The sequence below is a fragment of the Trichomycterus rosablanca genome, chromosome 23, assembly GCF_030014385.1.
Source record: "Trichomycterus rosablanca isolate fTriRos1 chromosome 23, fTriRos1.hap1, whole genome shotgun sequence".
NCBI lineage: Eukaryota > Metazoa > Chordata > Actinopteri > Siluriformes > Trichomycteridae > Trichomycterus > Trichomycterus rosablanca.
In genome coordinates this window covers 5,823,118-5,845,444 of record NC_086010.1, presented here as the reverse complement: position 1 = coordinate 5,845,444, position 22,327 = coordinate 5,823,118, and the positions used below count along the sequence as shown (strand labels likewise).

The 22,327-nt window shown below is 36.3% G+C and overlaps 4 protein-coding genes across 5 annotated transcripts in view; 3 read left to right on the top strand and 1 right to left on the bottom strand.

Moving 5' to 3' along the window:
• The first annotated feature begins 1,022 nt into the window (after positions 1 to 1,022).
• On the top strand, positions 1,023 to 4,027 carry LOC134301268 (RNA polymerase II elongation factor ELL3-like). The gene is made up of 6 exons (XM_062985899.1): positions 1,023 to 1,125; positions 1,230 to 1,332; positions 1,919 to 1,979; positions 2,118 to 2,259; positions 2,568 to 2,609; positions 2,711 to 4,027. Exons 1-6 carry the CDS (start codon positions 1,117 to 1,119, stop codon positions 2,870 to 2,872), a joined length of 519 nt encoding a protein of 172 aa, XP_062841969.1. The 5' UTR covers positions 1,023 to 1,116; the 3' UTR covers positions 2,873 to 4,027.
• Positions 4,028 to 7,124: 3,097 nt separating this feature from the next.
• On the top strand, positions 7,125 to 11,890 carry tmem147 (transmembrane protein 147). 2 transcript variants are annotated; one of them, XM_062985629.1, is made up of 8 exons: positions 7,125 to 7,190; positions 7,669 to 7,766; positions 8,774 to 8,843; positions 8,973 to 9,038; positions 9,258 to 9,394; positions 10,004 to 10,088; positions 11,057 to 11,178; positions 11,638 to 11,890. In XM_062985629.1, the coding sequence occupies exons 2-8, from the start codon at positions 7,690 to 7,692 to the stop codon at positions 11,756 to 11,758; spliced, it is 678 nt and encodes a 225-aa protein (XP_062841699.1). In that variant the 5' UTR covers positions 7,125 to 7,190; positions 7,669 to 7,689; the 3' UTR covers positions 11,759 to 11,890. The 2 variants fall into 2 exon arrangements, with proteins under 2 accessions (XP_062841699.1, XP_062841700.1); XM_062985630.1 differs by lacking the exons at positions 7,125 to 7,190; positions 7,669 to 7,766 and adding an exon at positions 8,040 to 8,058.
• A 2,195-nt stretch (positions 11,891 to 14,085) lies between these two features.
• sult2st3 (sulfotransferase family 2, cytosolic sulfotransferase 3) lies at positions 14,086 to 16,815 on the top strand. Its single transcript, XM_062985756.1, has 6 exons — positions 14,086 to 14,225; positions 14,711 to 14,919; positions 15,163 to 15,289; positions 15,359 to 15,453; positions 16,147 to 16,327; positions 16,431 to 16,815. Exons 1-6 carry the CDS (start codon positions 14,087 to 14,089, stop codon positions 16,553 to 16,555), a joined length of 876 nt encoding a protein of 291 aa, XP_062841826.1. The 5' UTR covers position 14,086; the 3' UTR covers positions 16,556 to 16,815.
• Positions 16,816 to 19,637: 2,822 nt separating this feature from the next.
• LOC134300768 (IgGFc-binding protein-like) overlaps positions 19,638 to 22,327 on the bottom strand; it is a 23,913-nt gene continuing 21,223 nt past the window's right edge. The window contains exon 24 of the mRNA XM_062985189.1: positions 19,638 to 19,706. Within this exon, the coding sequence (XP_062841259.1) occupies positions 19,638 to 19,706 (69 nt within the window). The remainder of the gene's footprint in view (positions 19,707 to 22,327) is intronic.

Sequence of the window (22,327 nt, the reverse complement as noted above, 5' to 3'; positions counted from 1 at the left end):
TCGTGGTAATTCAGACTGTGAATGAATGAATTAATGAATTTATGTATTTTATTTGGATTGGGCGGCACGGTGGCTTAGTGGGTAGCACTGTCGCCTCACAACAAGAAGGTCCTGGATTCGATCCCCAGGTGGGGCGGTCCAGGTCCTTTCTGTGCGGAGTTTGCATGTTCTCCCCGTGTCCGCGTGGGTTTCCTCCGGGTGCTCCGGTTTCCTCCCACAGTCCAAAGACATGCCACCAGGCTAATTGGAAACACTGAATTGTCCTATAGATACCTAGCCGCTAGATGCACAAACCAGTGCATTGTAGTGCCGGTCCCAAGCCCGGATAAAATAGGGAGGGTTGTGTCAGGAAGGGCATCCGGCGTAAAAATTGTGCCAAGTCGATGCGCGGATCATGATCCGCCAAAGCGCTGACCCCGCAACCGAGCGGGACAAAGGCCCAGGAGAGGATGTATTTTATTTGGATTATTTACATCAAACAATAAACACGTGAATGTCTACATTATTATGCAGTGGTGTTAAACTTCATTCTGTTTGTATATAAAGTGGATGACCAAAGAAGAAGAAGTCACTTTTGCGGTTTAAATCCTGACGTGTATTTTTAGTGTTTTAGTGTCCACTTTGACATTCTTCCAGTACATTTATCCAATTCAATTTTAGATCAATCATTGCTTTTGACTGAGTGAAAATTGTTTCTAAATAACTGAAAAGCGTATTTGTGGGTTTTACTAACACCCAGTGTTTTTGGGGGGGCGCAAGACACATTAAGAGTGAATAAAATTGTTAATGCCAGGTCAATATGGAACAGATCACAAACCAGATATGTGTAAATAGATGTATTTATTGATTTAAATGTGCTTTATAATCATAAATTTATCTTCCATACATTTCTATTGAATTCAGTTCACTGTATACAGTATGTATTGGGCTTTGAGCATCAGTGATGTCATAGAGCCGAACATTCCATAAGAATCAGTGTAACCTGCAGCAGAGCCGTAATTCACATTTCAGCTGAACAGCAGAGAGAGACAGACAGAGACTATTCAGCTCCTTTTCTAAAGACTTTACATTTTCTAAACTTTGTGATTTTTATCACAGTATAAACACACAGCACCTATGGAGCAGGTAAGGACTGACAATATGGTGTTGCAAAAAGGCCTTTTTAAACAGATATATTTACATGTCTTCTAAACATAAACATCCCGAATACATTTTGTTGTTGCTATCAGCTTCATGCCCCTGAAGGTAAAAAGAGGTGCAGGGAGGCTGATGTAGAAGAGTCACCCAGCAAAAGGCACCATGCTGAGGAAGGACAGCGACTCCCACCAGCCAGTATGTGAATTTCAAGGGTTTATGTGCTATTTTTCCTCAAAGTAAATGTAACAACCATAGTATAAGCAGCTTAATCCACTTTAAACTGTGCATTTAATGATTATAACATAGTGATTTGATTAACTGGGTGCCAATTTCCTTTCACAGTCACATGTTAATCATATAATTCACTTCTGGTCACTGATTTGCCCTTAAAAATAAAGAAATTAAACATTGTATTACATTTCTATTTTAGCATTATTTGAACAGCCATAAAACATTTAGTTAACACAGTGGTTCAGGTTGTTACAAAATCATTACACTATGGGAACTATATTATACTATACTATAATATACTATACTATAATATACTATACTATACTATGCTATACTATATTATGGGAACTATACTATACTATGGGAACTGTACTATACTTTAATATACTATACTATACTATGGGAACTATACTATACTTCACTATACTACTGTATACTATGGGAACTATACTATATGGGAACACTGGATTATTTACTGTAAATAATAAATTACAGTAAGAGTATTAGTAATAATAAAAGGTTTAACATCACAGCTTTGTTCTTCTTATAGACCGTGCAAGAACAATTTTGGTCAATAAGAGGTCCACCCTGAAGATCCCTGAATACAAAATGTGAGTTTGTTTGATTATCTGTTAATTGTCCTGCACTAACTGTAACTGCTTTATCTGTAGTTCACTCTTTCAAATACTTTTGTACAGTGTAGTCTGGTTGAACATTGCACTAACGTGAATTCTCTGCTTCTTTTGCAGGAGATACTCTAAAGTGGTGACGATGTCTCAGAGGCAGTTGTACATGAGAGTGTACGAACAAGTGTCCAAACAGTACTGTGCCCTTCATGCACGTATTAATGGCACTGAAACATGCAGTGATCTGCAGTCAAGCCCAAAAATGGTAGGAACACCAGACAGGTACAGAGACAAACTAAAAACACAGCTTACAACTTTGTAAATGAGCTTGGTACATAGAGTGAAATACAGGGTGTAGGTAAAAAAGGAGAATATACCACCAAATTAATGCACAGTAAATTCAACCACAACTGATTCCCGTTAGCTTAGTAGAAAATTGAATGAAAACTTATTAGTTTCTTTTGCTTTTTGGTGCTTTGGTTTATAGTTAGTATTGTCTACTACAAGACTTGTGCTTACTTGGATTGTGATTTTTTTGTTTCATAATAAATAGCTTTAATTCTCTTTGTACAGAAAGTGCATGAGGACACGCAAGCAGACATGAACTTGCCAGGGGTAAGTTTGGACAAAAATGTGTAGCATTATTAATAAAGAGATAATAATAATGTACAGTAAAACTAATAACATGTAAATTGTCTCTGTGTTTCTACCTGTAGCACAACCTGGACCAAACTAAGCTGAGACGGCGCCTCTTGTACTGTCAGAACAAGCTTGGTCACATCAGAAAGCTTTGTGTTGAGTTTGACCAGTGGTGGATGAAGCAACTATTGATCAAAGACAAACGAAAGCAGCAGAGAAACAACCGTGGATTTGTTTAATTTTCCTTTACACCTACTTTAACCAACTTATTTTATTGTCTTTCCTGCCTGCCTCCTTTATAGCTTTTTAATTTTAAATGCTGTTTCCTCCAAATTATTTCATAATTATTTTTTGCTAAATTCTTCCTATTTAAACAATATTTTCCTATGTGAGTACAACAGTACCAAACCATACAGGTGTAAATAGGTGAATATACATACAGTCTGTAATAGCTACAACACATCCCCCAAATAAACACAAAGTAATTCCTGTTTGTAGTGTGATGTTTAAAAAGATGTCTAAATAAAATAAATATAAAATATGACTTACAAGATCATAGCAACTAAAACACTTCATACCCTTTAGTATATATAAATATGTACGAAATTGTGGTTATAAAACATTAAATGACATTTTAGACATGTTGTACTCCCTGTTTTTTGTAGATAGTGCACTTCTTGTTCCTCTGTTATAACCCTGAAAATGACAGAGTAACTATCTATTTCTCATAAATAGATGGCTACTCTGTCTCTTAACCGGCTAGTTAGCTTGATATTCAGGTTGGCTAGTTGGCCTAAGCAGGCCTTGTGCTTGCCTTAACCCCATAACAAAGAAACAAGAAGATGTACAGTGTCCACTATCTACAAAAAACAGACAGTATTAATGTGTTTTTAGTTTATATTTTAGTGTTTTGTAGCTACAATGCGTATGTATGTTATGTATGTAATGTAGTTACATATTCATATTCCCATTGTAAAGTGCAGATAAAAAGTGATTGGCTTGAGTTTGTTCATTACAAAATGTTTATCCAACTATTTAGCATTTTCTTGTTGTTTCCGTTTAAGACTGTATGTGTATCTTTGCATTTACGCCTGCATATGTGACCGATTTTGATACTGCTTTACGTACATTTTTAGCATATTCCATTGGCTGTTTAATTTTTTACTTAAAGCACTTTTAAACTCCCAAGATTGGTCTCACTCTGATTGATAGAGGAGACAATTATTCTGTCCAACCCAATTTAACCTAAATTTGACTTTTTGTCTCATGTCTCATTTTTACATAAAACTCATCATCCCCAGCAATAGGACAAATGCTCTACATCTTTTTTCCCTCTCACTCTTGACCCTTTTTCCTATTCCCTAATCTACACCATTGGGTGAATAAAATATCAGTGCATTAAAAATACTGTGTGTATTACCTTCATTTACAAGCAAAAAAGAAAAAGTCCATGGTTAGTGCATATTTTTATAACTGTCCAGCCATCATTAGTAGTTTTGGTCATTGCGAATGCATTTAGAAGAAATTGGGACAATTAAACTACATAAAACTACATATAACCAATTAAAATAAATATCACACATATGGTTCACAGTAAAGTGTACTAAAATCTATTTAGGCTTTTATCCCTGACAGGATAAAGTAACATCATAAGCATTTTGTGATCCTAAAGTTTTCTAAAGTTGAAATAGCATTAAATTTTATGCTTATTACTATACAATCTGTATAAAAACACACCCACCCTCTTTAATTCACTAGAAATCCATTATAATTTAAGAAAATTTTTTGTTAATAATTTAAGTATCATGTAAATGATTGTTTTATTAATTATTAATGAAAAAGCTCCATAGTTTTTGCTGTGTTTTATGGCAATATAAAATTGCTATGCTGTAATCATATCTTTTAAACTCATTTAAATCAGGCATTTTTTTTCATTTAAGAATATTATAATTTATTAATATTAATAATTATTTATTTATTAGGATTTTAATGTCACGTTTTACATTTTGGCTACATTCATGACAAAGAGAAAAGGTTAAAACTGAAATACCACTACTTGGTCCACCATTATGTAAAGACCTGCATTCTTTTTTTTGTTTGTTTGTTTGTTTGTTTGTTTCCCCCCCCCCCCTTTAGCCCATATAACCCATATAACCTCTAACCCATATCCCCTCCGAAACATGCGCAGCAGCCGGATGCATTTTTGCCACCCGCACATTGATGAGTTTGGCGCCACCTAGCATTGCATGCGGAGAGACACACCCTAAAGGCACTCTCCCTCATCTCTGTGCGGGCGCCTCTAATCAGCCGACAGAGGTCGTAATCGCATTCTGACAGAGGGAGACCCACATCCGGTTCTTTGTCCCACCCCCCAACTGAGCAACCGGCCAATCGTTGCTCATACAGCCACCCAGCCTCGAACCGGGGAGGCAGAGCTGGATTCGATACGAGGCACTCAGAATCCAGCTCTGGTTGCAGTGTGTCTTTTTACCGCTGCGCCACCTGAGCGGCTGTAAGACCTGCATTCTTTAAAAAAAAAAAGCATAAACATAAAGAAAATGAGCTTTCATTAATCTCTACCATCCATTATTGTCATAAAAAAACAGCTTTTTGGATCGGCAGGGCATATTTACTAATGACTCTTAATGCAATATGGTTTATGAGGCCCTGGCTTTGATTTTCACTTGTGACAGGAATGCATGTTCCACATTTAAATTCATATTTACAGGGGTTGGACAAAATAACTGAAACACCTGTCATTTTAGTGTGGGAGGTTTCATGGCTAAATTGGACCAGTCTGGTGGCCAATCTTCATTAATTGCACATTGCACCAGTAAGAGCAGAGTGTGAAGGTTCAATTAGCAGGGTAAGAGCACAGTTTTGCTCAAAATATTGCAATGCACACAACATTATGGGTGACATACCAGAGTTCAAAAGAGGACAAATTGTTGGTGCACGTCTTGCTGGCGCATCTGTGACCAAGACAGCAAGTCTTTGTGATGTATCAAGAGCCACGGTATCCAGGGTAATGTCAGCATACCACCAAGAAGGACAAACCACATCCAAAAGGATTAACTGTGGACGCAAGAGGAAGCTGTCTGAAAGGGATGTTCGGGTGCTAACCCGGATTGTATCCAAAAAACATAAAACCACGGCTGCCCAAATCACGGCAGAATTAAATGTGCACCTCAACTCTCCTGTTTCCACCAGAACTGTCCGTCGGGAGCTCCACAGGGTCAATATACACGGCCGGGCTGCTATAGCCAAACCTTTGGTCACTCGTGCCAATGCCAAACGTCGGTTTCAATGGTGCAAGGAGCGCAAATCTTGGGCTGTGGACAATGTGAAACATGTATTGTTCTCTGATGAGTCCACCTTTACTGTTTTCTCCACATCCGGGAGAGTTACGGTGTGGAGAAGCCCCAAAGAAGCGTACCACCCAGACTGTTGCATGCCCAGAGTGAAGCATGGGGGTGGATCAGTGATGGTTTGGGCTGCCATATCATGGCATTCCCTTGGCCCAATACTTGTGCTAGATGGGCGCATCACTGCCAAGGACTACTGAACCATTCTGGAGGACCATGTGCATCCAATGGCGGTGCCGTGTATCAGGATGACAATGCACCAATACACACAGCAAGACTGGTGAAAGATTGGTTTGATGAACATGAAAGTGAAGTTGAACATCTCCCATGGCCTGCACAGTCACCAGATCTAAATATTATTGAGCCACTTTGGGGTGTTTTGGAGAAGCAAGTCAGGAAACGTTTTCCTCCACCAGCATCACGTAGTGACCTGGCCACTATCCTGCAAGAAGAATGGCTTAAAATCCCTCTGACCACTGTGCAGGACTTGTATATGTCATTTCCAAGACCAATTGACGCTGTATTGGCCGCAAAAGGAGGCCCTACACCATACTAATAAATTATTGTGGTCTAAAACCAGGTGTTTCAGTTATTTTGTCCAACCCCTGTATTTTTACACTGTTAGATGTTATCATCTTCTAACAGTGTCTTAAACCAGGGTCTTAAACCAGTGTCCTTCTGATCATCAGGCTAGTACCTTAACCACTAAGCTACCACTGCCTACAGCAAGAAGGTCCTGGGTTCGATTCCCAGGAGGAGCGATCTGGGTTCTTTCTGTGTGGACTTTGCATGTTCTCCCCATGTCCGTGTGGGTTTTCTCCAGGTTTCCTCTCACAGTCCTAAGACATGCAGTCAGGTTACTTGGAGTTGGACAAAAGTGGACAGGGTTGCCCTGTGTGTGTCCTGTGATGGACTGGCAACCTGTCTGAGGTGTTTTCTACATTTCGCTCAGTGAATTGCACTAACCCTGAATGCGGTGGTAAAAATAAACAAACAATGAATGAATGAATGAGTGAGTGAATAGCTTTGACATCATTTTAACACGAAGGCTAAGGGGTTCACCCGAACAGCCAAACGCTGCTCCCTACTACTCCGGAACGTTTCTGTGTTGTGTAAATATCCGGAGTCTTTTTAACGTGGGACACGTCTCCCTTCGTGGACCTCTGCATTGAGTGTCATCAGTGTTCATTTGGTAACGTATTACGTTTTTTAATTTAATTTAACAAATGTATTACATTTATTTATTGAGATATTGTTTATAAATTCTACCTTAAAATTGAGAAGTTTTTTTGTGCTTCGTTGCTTTTTTCTGCGACTGAACGGCTAGCCATTAGCCCTGTAGCTTAAAGTAGTAGCTGTGTACGGGCTTTATCCCAAACGGCCCCATACTACCTGTAAACGTGCCCTGTTTGTGCTGTTAAACAATTCAGTTCGCGCACTATCTAGTGCACTAGATTTTATGGTGGGGGGTTATTTGGTATACAGCTTCGTTATAAACGTTTAAGCTGTCTCTTAAACAATAGCAATATAAGGAACATTCGAGCACTATTTAATTATAGTATTTTTATTAAAAAAGATTAAACCTTGTAACGTAAATCAAAAAAAGAATGATCTTGTTGTATTTGTGTCCATTCCATTCCAATAATTTACCATTTTCCTCTTTTTGGCAGGTGGCAGCTTTATCTGAAAACATGACGCTTTTTCATTTCGGCAATTGTTTTGCCCTGGCATATTTTCCTTACTTCATAACATATAAATGCAGTGGATTGTAAGTAGTCATTGCTCTAATTCGTTTTTACGAGCAGCTTTTTTTCTGGTCAGGGTCACTGTGGGGCCACACTAGGTGCAAGATAGAAACATGGAGCCTGGAATGGGCATCAATTTATCATGGGACTTTTATTTATTAATGCTTACTCACTCACACCTAGGGAGCAATTTAAAGCAGCCAATCCAACCTCTGCATATTTTGGAGGGTGGTAGGGAGCCTGAGTATGCCAAACTTCACACAGACATTGACTAGAAGAGAAGGTCTAACACAAGTGTTCTGAACCAATGTTGCTGTAAGACACCCTATTTTCAGGCTTATTTTCAGTGCATATTTTCATGTGTTACAATAATACAAATAATGTTTTATATTTATTTATATTGTTCCTTTAAGACTTAGGTGATATTCTTCACTCTGACTCAAGTGTAAGTCTCTTATGGTTTTTCCATAATCCATTCTGGTCTTCACTGTGTAATCCAGTGTTTACGTTTACGTGTTATTACAATTTGCTGGCATACAGAGGCCAGAAGAGTCAATTATTATTTTATTTTGTTACTTTGTAAAGTACATTTACATTTGTAGTTTATCCAAAACCACTTACAATTACTATTGAATACAGTTCAAACATTTGAGGGTAAGGACCTTGCTCAGGGACCCAATAGTGACAACTTGGCAGTGGTGGGAATTGAACCGACAACTGTCTGATTACTAGTCCAGTACCTTAAATGCTGAGTTAGCTGAAATGTACTAAACACTTCATATGCAGCAAACTGTTTAACATGTACAATTTGTAGGCAAATCTTATTGCACACACTATGCCTTCTTTACACAAACGCACTTCAAGATTTTGTGGGAGGAGGGTATTATAATTTACCTAATGCCTATGGTTTTGCAATGCGATGTTTAAAGCTGTCAAAATCTCTTTCTTTTAGTAATCCATTTCATAAAGTGCTTTACATTATGTAAAGGTTTCTTTTGAGTGTTAAAATATCCTACCATTATCTTTTTAGATCTGAATACAATGCATTTTGGAGATGTGTTCAAGCAGGAGCCACTTACCTCTTTGTCCAGCTATGCAAAGTGAGTAGTAATCTTGCATACTACTTAAATAGTACAATTGTATTGGGAGTGTTATGAAAACAACATGCTTGTCAGTTGTAAAACCGAGTGCTATTTGTTAAAAACACTGTTCTATTTTGTGACCAACAGATGCTGTTTCTTGCTACGTTTTTTCCTACCTGGGAAGGAGGTGCTGGTGTATACGACTTTGTTGGGGTAAATGACTTTTAGTAACAGCTTCAGTTGATTTGATTACCTTTGAACTCCCTTCTCAATAAGATTGACGTGGATGTAGCTGCATGAGTAATGAAACTTATATTTACATATATAAACATTTTTATATTTATATTTTTGTCTTTTAATAATGTTGTGTTCTGTACTGGCAAGGTAGAATGACTATTTATTCTTATTTATGTTCTTCACGCTGACCTGCAGGAATTCATGAAGGCCACAGTAGACATGGCAGATTTGCTAGGCCTTCACCTTGTCATGTCCAGGAACGCTGGAAAAGGAGAATACAAAATAATGGTGGCTGCGATGGGCTGGGCCACTGCTGAACTGGTTATGTCAAGGTACAACGCACACATCTGCATAAACAAACATACAAACACAACTAATCCTATATCACCACGCCACTAGCCGGGCTTGACATTGCAAGCTAAATTTGCTGAATGTTTATTTTAAGTTATTCATTTTCAAAATGTATATCACACCAGACTAATCATTTTGCTTTCTTGAGGGATTTTATAACATAAAATTAAAAATAACATTCTAAAACATAGTAAATTAATAATCAGGAAATGTATTTACAATTACACATCATTTAAAAGTGTTAAATGATAAAGCAGAAAATTTTATAGCAGTTTTTTATATTAGGTTTTTTGCCATCAAGTCTACTGCTAAATATTTAACTTTTAGAAAAACTTTATTTTATATTGAAAACTGTACATCCAAATTTCACATTTCCAAACATTTCATTGTTTTCCAGTTTAGCTGTGCTTGTAATAGCTAACTAAATCAAATTTAACTTGTATCTTCTAAAGTAATGATTCATTTTAGTTGTGTATTGGTTTGATCATATGATTGTCCAGTTGTACATTTGTGTTAAGCTATTATGTTTTAAATACAGGAAATGGCTCCTTTTAGCAGCAAATGCTAATTATGTGTATTTACTTTAACAGATGTATTCCTTTATGGGTCGGAGCTCGAGGGATCGAGTTTGATTGGAAATACATTCAAATGAGCTTTGATTCCAACATCAGTTTGGTAAGAAATGCATTTGTTTTACTTACACAGAGTTATACAGGGGCAACTGTATGTATATAATAGACCACTGAAGTCGTGTCGTCATATTGTAGTCCTCGCCATGTTGTTATGCCCATATTTGGTAACTCGGGTCTAAGAGAAATTTTGAATGGGAAAAATGAATGGAGATTTCGCAAATTGCCTCTCTCGCATCCTGTAGCCATAAAAAATGTTCCAGAGCTGTTACGTTTTGTTTTATGGAGATTCTTCTGTCTATTATCACTGGATCCTCTGAATTACGACGTCAAAGAGTCAAAATATGAATATTACTACATGTAAGCTAATGCTACTGCGCACTGAATTGACGTCACTAGACTGGAAGCCTCCTATTTTTTATTTTATAAGCCTCTTAAATAACCGCACAAAGCAGCGTGATTCACCGGTGTAACAGTGGAGTGATATTCACAAGTTTTAGTTTATATTTTTAGTAGCTAGCTACATTAAAGTAGAAAGCAAGGATGGTTGGGTGTTACGCCTTTGGTTGTACTCAACAAAAGCGAGCCGCTCTTTCCGTCAATTCGATTGGTGTAGTTCAGTGACGTATAATTAATGTGCAGTAGCATTAGCTTTCGTGTAGCATTATTAGTATTACAATCCTTTAAAAACCTCGTAATTCAGAGAATCCAGTGATGTACAAGAGAAAAATGTACATAGGACAAAACGTATAGGGTTGTGAACATGTTTATTTAGCACAGGATGCGTTAGAGCCGATTTTTTGAAAACCCCATTCATTTTTCCTATAGGAAATATGACTTAGACCCGGGTCTCCAAATATTGGCATAATGAGGACTACAGAATTGACGCATGACTTCAGTGGTCTATTACTTTATAGGTGCAATGTTAATTTGTGGTGCTGTTGTTAAACGACTTTTTGATATAGTAGTTTCTGTATGATGTTTTGAAATGATAATCTGTCTTTTTTGGTGCAGGTTCACTACATCGCCATGGCTGCATTAGTGTGGATGTTCACACGATATGATCTCCCGAAAAGCTTCCGCTTACCTGTAACTGTACTGCTGGGGCTTTCTGTATACAAGGCCTTTTTAATGGAGTAAGTCTCACCTTTTAAAATGAATTTTTATTAAATTATTACTGTTTTGTACAGGCAATGTCTGTACTCATTAAACCAGTAACATGACATCTCAATGATACTCTCTGCTCCATCGAACTACTACAACAGTTTGTTTTTGGACTTTAGTGCAGTGGAGCTAATATGGAATACCAATATACAGAAAGAAAATAAGTACAATTATGCTGAATGTTCAGCTGTTTATTTTAGCAAACTGATTTTTTATTAAATTTATGGCATTTAGCATCAGTGCTGATAGCTGTACAATTGTTTTAATCAGTATTGTTACTCGTTAATTGGCTTTAGATTTCCCACTGGTTAGTGGAAAAACACCAAAAATCTTGATTTTTCCACCCACATGCAGATTAAAAATAATATAAAGACATGTAATAAGTACTCTATGTAATAAACTGTTTTTATGTCTTCTCTTTCTCTCTGTAGGTTGTTTGTACATGTGTTTCTCCTGGGCAGCTGGACGGCTCTGCTGGTGAAGGCGGTTCTTACTGGTGCCATCTCCTTCTGTTCTCTTTTTCTTTTTATCACACTGGTTCACAGCAACTGACATGTCTTAGTTGCCACACATTCAGGTCTTATGTAAGACAACTGCCACAGCTCCATGTAAGATGTTGAAGGAGCCAGCCAGACTGTTCATTTTTTGCATTTCTGTTTGTTAATAAATTAAAATTGTATTTAATTACTTGTTTGTTGTTGTTGAAAATGTTGGTCATTTAAACTAAATACACCTAACCTGATAGTTTAACCTTTTTTATAGAAAATAAATATTTTAACGGAGTGAATGGTTTTGTGCAATGGCCTACCTGATGTTAGATGCTTTTTATATGGATTTACAAATATGAATTCCTGTTATAATTATATAGGCAAAAGTATAAGGAGAGTTTTCCCAGTATCAATAGAACAAATGTCATGATGTGTATCAAATGTACCTTTCTCGAGAACTCTGGCTGTACTTTTGTTTTTAATAATTAAATGAATAAATAAATACTTAAATGAACAATATAACTGAAAATCTGAACTTCTTCCTAGCCCAAATATTAATTTAATTCAATTAATCCAAAATTGTTCCAGCATCAGCTGAATGCTATACTATATATTACTGCTGTAATAAAAATAACATTTTTACAAACTTTGTTTCCACATTTTTATCATGTTTTTATGTTAAGTGGGAGTACTGTTACTGTTTTTATGGAGACATACTCATTTCACTCATACAGCAGTTATAAAGCAACTCAGGTTTTCCGGTTGAAGATTGCAACAGTGTTTTCAGTTAAAGAGGCACCAACACTTGATTGGATTGTTGATATGTCTTAAAATGCAAGCTAAACACATTGGTGAAGTGTTGTGTTTAAACATTACTTTTTTTTTTCCATTGATGAAGTTTAACAATGTTCTCTTTATGGAAAATCAAACAAGGCTTTTGATGTGACTGTTATTTGGCAGGTTGCACTTGTTCATATTTGTAACTAAACATAATGATAACAGGCAATAGACCAATTAAGCACCCACACTGGTTTTACAGCCACATTGTTGAGTTTTGTTGTCATGTTAAAAAACCCTTTAACACAACTTTGTGCGGTTTAGCATTTAGCCACTAATTGCTGGAGAACTTGATTATACTAAAATGATTGAGTCACTTTTTGTGATGATCTTATTTAATTAAAGCTATATTCCCAACAAGAGTGTGCCTTAAAACAATGAACCATTGTTTCAAAAAGTAAGTGTTCCAAAAAAAAAATCAGTTATCCAATTCCATCAATTAAAATTAAAAGTTGACTCAGAATCGATTCCATACACAAACTAATTGGGATCAAGGGGCAGCGTTAAACAGGGATGGTTATGTTAATAAATGGATGCTTAAGTGAACAATATAGCTGAAAATATTAAACTTCTTCCTAACCTAAATGGTCAGTTAACCTGAAATTGTTCCAGCTTCAGTAAGTGTTCAAAAAATTCTATTAAAGTTGACTCGGAATCAATTCCATACACTAAAATTATTTCCAAACAAAAGGCAGCGTTAAACAGGGATGGTCATGTCAGCCTTTACAAAGTTAATTAGATAGTGTTTAGCTAGAATACATTATTTTATTTTAATACATTATTTTGCCTTAAACCATTAACAAGAAAAAAAGAACTAATTGTGTCTGTATAAGAGGATGTATGAAGCAGAAGAACTTGACCTATATGACTTAGACCACGATTTTCCTTACCCTGAATAAACAAATTTTAACAGGCCCATAAAAAAAAAGAAATGAACTTCTACACAAATCCCCTCTTGTACAGGCTTTATGTTATACCTTGTAAACCACAGTGGGGCCAGTTTGCCACAATTTTCATGAATTAAGTATATTATATATAAGTTTTGTGTTTTGTTTTGATAAATGTGATGTGTTGTGTTGCCTGGGTTGCAGTAAAAATCATGAACAAAATGTGGGTCGCTAAAAACTAAGTTTGAAAAACCCTTACCTACACTGCTTTTTACTGCCTTGGACCTAGTTTATGCTGCCACATTAATAGTTGGTAGCAGAACTCTGATACATGCATGGTACAGAAACAGTGATGCCACGGCTCTAGGGATCACCCAATCCGATTTATTATAAACAATAAATGTGTGTTAAACCCATTTGCCCTGCTGTTCCTACTGCCACGTTTTAGTTCTAAAAAATGCCAGCGCTAAACGATGGGAGCCGAGGAGTCGACTCTTATTCGTGAACTGATATGACTCACTGAACAGAGCTGCAGAACGACAGGCACAATAGACAGAACGAGTCACGTGACCTCGGTATGCAGAAGGAATGCACGGTCTTACAGAATGTATTCACAGACTTTTCATCAAGCTGAAACTCAACTTGTGTGTCTGAGACTGAAAGCTGTGATGGACAACAACGACCTGTATCTGACTTATCATGGTCTTCTGCTCCCCAAGATTTCTCATTCTGTGGAGAGTATCAGTTATTTTGAGAAGTTCGAATTTAAGGACGACGACGTGATTGCAGTTACCTACCCAAAGTCAGGTAAGTAAGTCAATGCATTTATCTTTTATCTAATCTGATCTTTAGTTTGTGTGTAATTAGTTATTATGGGCATAATGCTGCACACTAATATAATAATTACTAAAAATCAGTGGTATACATTATTGTTTTAAATATTAGAACCATAATCTCTAGTTCTAAGGGTTTTTTTTTTTTTTATTTAGGTGGTGTAAAATGCTCATGTTAATCATTACCAAAGTTACTAAAGATTCTTTTCCTATTACAAGCTAGTAAATCATATGTGGCGAAAAGTCTCCAACATGCAGTGATGGGATGATTTGGGATCCAACACCATGCATTGCAATTTATTTATGTAACAATCTGTCATAGAGTTTTATAATAATCAGACTTAATGAACCAACCAGATTATGTGGATCTTTTGTCCTACGTCTGATTTTATTTTTTACATTCAATTTCTCTGCAGCTTTAGTATTTTAAACAACATCTGTATGAACATTATTTTTCAGGTACAACATGGATACAAGAAATTCTCCCTCCAATCCTGAATGGAGGAGACCTTACTCCAGTGCTGACCATCCCAAACTGGGACAGGGTACCATGGCTAGAGGAGACACGAGCTGCCCTAAACATGGACAAGCTGAGCTCTCCTCGAGCATTTGTCTCCCATATGCCGTATCATCTGATGCCTCGCTCCTTCTTCTCCTCTAAAGCTAAGGTGAAATTAAGTAACTGGATGTACTAATGCTGGTATTAGCAGGATGTCACTTATTTAATCTTAAGTATTTTAAGATATGCATGGATAGTTTTAAATGTATAATAAATATTGTCTTTTAACAGAATAAAAGAATTAGTTGGGGTGTCCACAATTTGTGTCATATAGTGTAGTTTTCTTTCATTGTGATTAAATACATTTTCCATTTTCCTTTCTGCTGTCAGCTGTCTTTATTCTTACACCTAGGTCATTTATATTGCAAGAAACCCAAAGGATGTTATGGTTTCCTCTTATCATTTCCACCAAATGGCCAGTTTTCTGCATGACCCAGGAACTTTTGAAAATTTTGTCGACAGTTTTCTAGCAGGACAGGGTAAGTCTTGATTTCCTTTTAACAGATATAAGTACTGAGCACACTGACATGATTCAAAATTATTTTTAGTGATGTTTGGAAAGTGGACTGACCATGTGAAGAGCTGGAGAAACTCTAATTTAGGAGATGGAATCCTCTATGTCACATATGAGGAGCTGATTGAGGTAATCCTGAAGATTCATTCATCTGTCATAATCTCAAGTTATATTTACCTGAATTGAAAAGTCTATCTGATTTCATCAGTTTGTCTGAAAAGAAGGGATATTTCAGAAGATATACTATGTGGCTTAGGTATTTGGACAGCCCCCTAATTATTGAGTTCAGGAGTTTCAGTCACAACCATTGTTAGTAGGAGTATAAAAGCATTATAGTGTATGCAGGTAATTAAAACCATTCCTCACAGTACCTTCTATGAAGTAATGTATCACTTCTGCTGCTCAAGAGTCTGGGCCTCCATTGTTGTATTTTGCTTTTTAAATTCACCGCACATTTTATAGGGAGACAGTTCTGGACTGCAGACAAGTCAGTCAAGCACCTTAATTTTTTAGTCTGAAATTACAAAATGAAACTTGCAAAATGTGGCTTTTTTGCCTTACCCTAAAGCTGAGATATTTCACGATATTCTCTAAATCTTTTAATAATGTTATGTACTGTGATGGTGAAATCTTTCAATACCTGTGAAAGTTGTTGAACTGTGTCTATAAGACTATCCCAAATTGTTGCCATGAAGTTTATCTTATATAATTGTTTTTATTTACCTCCTAGCATGGATGTGGCTCAAATGCTATATCACAGTAATGAGGAAGGGTCTTCACATACTTTTTTATCACTCAATACTGTAAAATATTAACTTGTAGGACCTGCATGGAGTTGTGGAACGTATTGCAGGTTTTCTTGGTCGACAGTTGAGTGAAGAAAGTCTGAAACGTGTAACTGAACATGCCGAGTTTAAAAACATGAAGGACAACACAATGTCCAACTATTCACTGGTGCCAGTGGAAGTAATGGACAAAAACAAAACACATTTCCTCAGAAAAGGTAAATACAATCAGCTCATGGTGCTGTTTTATTTAGTAGTGTAGTAAAGTTTTTTTTTGGGGTGTTTTTAGATGCTAAATCTCTCATTCTTGTTTTTATTAAGGGATTGCTGGAGACTGGAAAAATCACTTCAGTGCCGAATTGGAGGTCAAATGTAATGCATCAATTTCTGAAGAATTGCAGGGAATTGACGTTAAATTTCCATGGGATAAAAAACTAAACAAATGAAAAAATCTTTATAGTGCTTGAGCATTTGTGATATTTTAAAGGATAAATGGTTTTAAGGCAAACTGTGAAAAACAGAATTTACATGTTATGAATGAAGGATGATTTAAGGTTTCGGTTGGCGCCTTTGTCTCTTATTGTCTGTTATATGCTATTCACAACTTTTTCCACATCATGGTTACAAATTAGTGTAATGTTACATAACCCCAGCTAAAACATGCACTCACCAACAGTTGCAAGAAAAGGCTGTAAATTATTTCAAAATACCACTTCTGCATAAATTACTAATAAATGTGGTCTGATTTTTAACCAGTCATTATAATAGACAACACATTGTACCTAGTAATAGCACTCATTCATTAAAAAAACAAATTTTAGGACTTGGATGAAGATCTAACCCCATTTCTGGTTCACAAAAATTAGTATGCTAGTATTGTTGTAAAACTTCCTTTGTCAGTTTATTGCAAAATTGCTTCTGCTGAAGTAGCCAAATGTCATTTTCAATGACATTTGCCAATGTCATGCTTGTTTGCATTTTCAGTAACAATTATTTAAAAATATATATGTAACACTTTACTTTTGATTTTAAATTATACGATCACAGAAAAGTGCAGGAGCATAAATCATTAAAATTCCAAGACTGGCATGAAATATGTTCCTTATGTTTTTAGGTTTGACGTCAAATGTATAAAATTTTGACTTCAAATATAATATAGTTGGTAAAATAACGTTTGCCCTCTTACAACTGGAAAATGTATGACCTGTTTGTAGTGTATCAAAAGCCAAAATTTGACAATAAGACTGTATTGGTGAGTTTGCAAAAAATATTTTGCGGAAATCACGAATACAATATGAATGACAGCAGCGTGGCACTAGATGGCGTGTAAAGTCTGTCTGGTAATAACAATGACAAGTGACGGAGAAAGAATCCAGAGCAAATTGCAGAGAATTACAGAGAATCCTAATCATGTTACCAGTAAACCATAAACCATTTATTTACAGGTGTTAGAACATCAAGAGATGCCCTACTCCAGTGTCATTTGCTACTAAGATTTGTAATTTGTGTAATTTGCTACGTTCATACACAGTCAGAATAAGCCTATAGTTTATTGTACTGAGTAGGGAGATTATATAGATGGAGAAAACAGGTACACGTGAGAGCAGAGACCAAAGAAAATTATCTACAAGCAGAACCAAGTTCATGGTTAGGGGTCTTGAGGTTGTGTAACACTCTGAGGGGGAACAGCATATGTTGAGAAAGGTTCTGTGGTTATCTATTAATGAAATGAGCACCGCTGTTGTAACACACAGATCAGAGGAGGACAAGTTACCAAAGGTTTATGGACACCTTGATATTTTATCTAACACCCAGTTAGCCGTGACCTGGCAGAAAATGTTTTTAAAAAAACGAGTAGAATTCTTAAGTATTTTATAATAGGCATATTATGAAATAATTAAACTTCCAAAATATGTCTGTCACATTGTAACAGGTGAAGCTTTAACCACATGGTTGCATGGATAGCATATGTTGTTCTTGAGTTCCAGTAGTATTACAAAAAAGGTAATTTAAAATATTTTCATTTTTAAAGCATATTGTATTTAAATTATCTTTGATCTTTAAGTAAAATATGTATGTTAAAATATGACTTTAACCTAAGCAGTCAAATCCCAGTGTGCAAAATCTCAACTCTAATAAAGCCCTAACTATAAACCATTTAAAAACAGTTCTAGAATTAATCCTTTTTGTGGGAAATTGGCCTAGAGGTTTTTTTTTTACCTAGATGTGTGTGTGTGTGTGTGTGTTTGTGTTAGCAGAATTCTATTTATTTACATGTACTGTATATTTGTGTTTGGTTCACAGTTGCCACTGATATTTCTAGTAGCTAGGGAAGTCGTGTGTATCCTGTTGTATGCAATAATTGGTGAATCTTTATACCCATGAAGAGGCCATTCAACTTGCTTCCTGATGCAGGGAAAGCTTTTGTTTACTCTCAAAGAGTTAGAACTTAGACTTAGCATTTAAGCCAGTCAGCAGTTTTGCCTGTATAAGTGTTTGAAGATTTGTAATACAGCTTAGTTCTACAACCTGATATGTGACATTTTTATGTGTAGAAATGTGCACATTACCGGATCTTATTGAGCCTAATTTTATATGAGAACTAAATAGATGATACAGCAAGTATTACTAGTCACTTTCCTTGAGCTATTGGAGCCTGAGACTTCTAAGTGACATCTAAACATGACCAGTTCGACTGGCATTGCCAATGGAGATATAATAAGGATTCCTTGTCTCTATACACTATATGACCACAAGCTTGTTGGACATCAGATTCCAAGACCATGGGCATTATCATGAACTATTAAAATGCCACCCCTTTCTATAAAAGCATCCACTTTCCAGGAAGGCTAGGGAATTTGGAAATGTGTGCATAGTAGGTCAAAAAAGCATTGGCACTAACATTGGCTTGCAATCAATGTTCCTGTTTATTCCAAAGGTGTTCAGTGGGATTGAGGTAAAGGCTTTGTGCAGTCCACTGGAGCTGCTCCACACCAAACCTGTTAAATCAGGTCTTTATGAACCTTGCTTTCATGACCTTGCAGTCATGCTGAAACAGGAAAAACTGTTGCTACTGTGTTGGATGCATATTTATTTTATATAACTGATTTGCAATAGGTGTGGCTGAAACATCTAGATTTGAAAGGGGCCATATAGTGTATTTTAGGTGTGAAATTAGGATAATTAACCAAGTAGTTGTATTATTAAAACACACAATAAAATTTGAACACCAGAGAAGTAGAGTTTGGTGGTTATCACTCATTGATTGTTAGATCAGAAAATGGTCCTGGATCAGTGCTTAGATAACTATCTACTCTTGTAAGTGAATGAATGTGTACGTGCCTGCTGGTTCATGAAATCCTCAAAAAGCGTGTGTATTGTCCTCTGAGGGCATTTTACCCAAGGGCCTTGACCATACGTGACTTTAGTGGAGTTCAGCTTTGCCAGCTGCAGCCACCGTCGCCTGCTGATAACAGTAATGAACCTCCCGCAATTACTTCTAATTGTCCACGACCCAAGCTAAGAGCCTCAGGGAGGGGCACACGTCTGCGGGTTTGAGGAAACATGGTCATCCCTGGTGGGCAGCTGCAAGACCTCCTGATTAACACAGAGATGACAATAGCATAGCTGTACTAAGAAGGAAGGAGTCAGTCCTGTATCTCCAAGAATCTGTCCAACTGTACCAGCAAGACAAGTTACAGTATCCTGCTATTTATAGTCCCCATATGCTCTCTTGTCTTAACATATGGACTTTAATCAGTGTGCAACCATTGTTTAAAAAAGGAAGATGTTCTTAATGTTCTCTGCATGCATGCCGGAGGATGGTGGAGACATAGTGGAGACATAATGACGCTTCAAGTAGCAGCAATCAAGCAGGGATCTGAAAGCGTCTCTGGCACTTGTGCGATGACCTAGCAAGACATGGGTTCTGTCTCAGCGGAAGCCCGCTGTGGGTGTCCATGGGCGTGGGCAAAAAAATCTCTTTCTCTGTTCCCTTTCAAGTGAGGGGTCAGCTTTTAAGTGCCCAGGTCTGAACCCAGGAGAGGGATAAAAACATTGGGAAATCTTTAAGATGCGTGGAATATTTCTTTTTTAATTCAGTCATTGTCTGAGTTGGAATTCAGGATGTCATGTTTAACGCAATGAAAAAAACACTGATTTAAGATACTGTTTTTAAGCTACACTATATAGGCAAAAGTATAAAGACAATTAATCATGAGTTTGTTAAAATTTTTATTCAAACATCAGCCAAATTAGAATTTCGTGTGGTGCCATATACATAACAATACATTACAGCAATATAACGATAAGACTAATGATAACGCAAACAATATACATATATAAAAAATACAATCACTGTAACAATACAAAATCTACACAATATGAATAGAACTTCAAACAATCCATTACCCAGGTTCCAATTCCAGCAGTACTTTCAGCCGGTGGGTCAACACAGACATGATTGGCCAATACACATTTTTAACTATATATTAATGTATCTACACCTGATAAAAGTGATACTATGTATGTGACATGCAAATACAAGTAAATACTAGTATAAGTGACATACAAAAAAAGTTTAGCTTAGTACTGGACAATAAATTGCACATGCTATTGGGGGTTTGTTAAAAGGTGTACAGTTAAAAACATATAGCTATATTATTGCATGAACAATTAAGATTTTCATCAATTCCAACAACACTGCTGCACCTGATACACTTACATCAGCACAACACTACCATACCACAAGTACAATACTACCTCACTATTGCTATTTTATTGATAATATAAAATGAACCACCACACAAGAACTGTATTTTTTATATTTAGTTGGGGTCATATTAGGTTCCCTTTTCCTTGAATGATGAAGTAGAGGGGGTGTACAGTGTACAGAGCAACAAATGGGCTACAGTCAGTATTTTGACGCTTGCTTACGTAATAGAGGTGTTATGGCTAGAAGCTATAATTTTCCCTCTGCCCATTAAAACAAGTTGATGGTAATGAAAAATGCTTTCCTTCTATTGTTTGGTTGCTTTTCTTCACTTAGGTGATCAGTTATACATTTTACACTATAGTCCACATGATTGTTTAGACTAGATCCTGAAATGCTCAGCCACTGATGCTAAATTAAAAACATGAATTTGGCTACGTGTGTGGGTATGTGCATTTAATGGATGTGTAGCTTTGCACATTGGGCCAGCATCATATCCATTATATGTTTACTGACTGTTTTGTAGTTGAAACTTCAAACATGTACAGTACTTTTTAGTTTATTTTGTCTGATCTCACAAAACACTGTAAAAAAACAAAACATTAAATTGTCAGCCATTTACAGCATTTTTAACAGGTGTGTCCATTCCAACAGAACTGGCAGCATTTTTCCTGGCACCTGTTTCTGTCGTCCATGTCATCCATGCCATTCATGGCAGAATTTTTATTAAACAAAAAAACACAATTTAATTTTTAATGAAAATATTATAAAATAACATGGATTAGAAGATTTATTAATAGATGAAGCAAATTCACCAAGGTAATCCAAGGCACCCATGTAGGTGTTTGTGGTGGTGTGGGGGTCCACGTACCAGCAATGGTATTCAGAAACAGTTAAAGAACCACTAAAACACTGTAAGCAATTAATAATATTTATTTTAAATGACACAAATCTATACACAAATACAGGACCCAGTGTAATTTCTGATTTTAAATATTTGACACTTTTATTTCAGATCTGATTTCAGTTTCTGACCAAAATCATTATTTTATTTTTTTAATTGTAAAGAAAAATATTTAACAGGAACCATTAGTAATTGTATATTATTTATTCAGTTACTTAATTGATCATTGTTTTCAATTAGACAAAACACACAGAGGATTAAATACTGCCTATCCTGTTAAATTCTGAACATCTGAACATCACTTGTCTACCTTTCTAGCAATGTAAAACAGGCCAAAAGCCATTCTTGAATTTTGCCAACACCCATAACAGCTTTGTGAAAAAGGAATTGTTCCATTTGTTAACCAATCAGCTTCAAGTCTGTTTAGGTAATTGAAATAGTTGCTGCACAGCAACACAGTCCCTGGATTTCCTAAAGGGTTTATCCTCACCTCTGGTCACCTTCTGTGAGTGTGTTTACATGTTTTCACATGTACCACATTTTATTTGTAAGCCAATTAAGGTTATTGAACACATGAGTCTTGATGTACTGGATTCAGTCCTT

What these genes read in the sequence shown, in the direction of transcription:
- LOC134301268 (XM_062985899.1), top strand. An exon ending in AAGATCCCTGAATACAAAAT is followed by an intron (nt 1,980 to 2,117) that starts GTGAGTTTGTTT and finishes CTTCTTTTGCAG; the next exon opens with GAGATACTCTAAAGTGGTGA. An exon ending in CAGACATGAACTTGCCAGGG is followed by an intron (nt 2,610 to 2,710) that starts GTAAGTTTGGAC and finishes TTCTACCTGTAG; the next exon opens with CACAACCTGGACCAAACTAA.
- tmem147 (XM_062985629.1), top strand. Translation starts at nt 7,690, where the DNA reads ATGACGCTTTTTCATTTCGGCAATTGTTTTGCCCTGGCATATTTTCCT. An exon ending in TCTTTGTCCAGCTATGCAAA is followed by an intron (nt 8,844 to 8,972) that starts GTGAGTAGTAAT and finishes TGTGACCAACAG; the next exon opens with ATGCTGTTTCTTGCTACGTT. An exon ending in GTGTATACGACTTTGTTGGG is followed by an intron (nt 9,039 to 9,257) that starts GTAAATGACTTT and finishes GCTGACCTGCAG; the next exon opens with GAATTCATGAAGGCCACAGT.
- sult2st3 (XM_062985756.1), top strand. Translation starts at nt 14,087, where the DNA reads ATGGACAACAACGACCTGTATCTGACTTATCATGGTCTTCTGCTCCCC. An exon ending in CAGTTTTCTAGCAGGACAGG is followed by an intron (nt 15,290 to 15,358) that starts GTAAGTCTTGAT and finishes AATTATTTTTAG; the next exon opens with TGATGTTTGGAAAGTGGACT. An exon ending in AACACATTTCCTCAGAAAAG is followed by an intron (nt 16,328 to 16,430) that starts GTAAATACAATC and finishes GTTTTTATTAAG; the next exon opens with GGATTGCTGGAGACTGGAAA.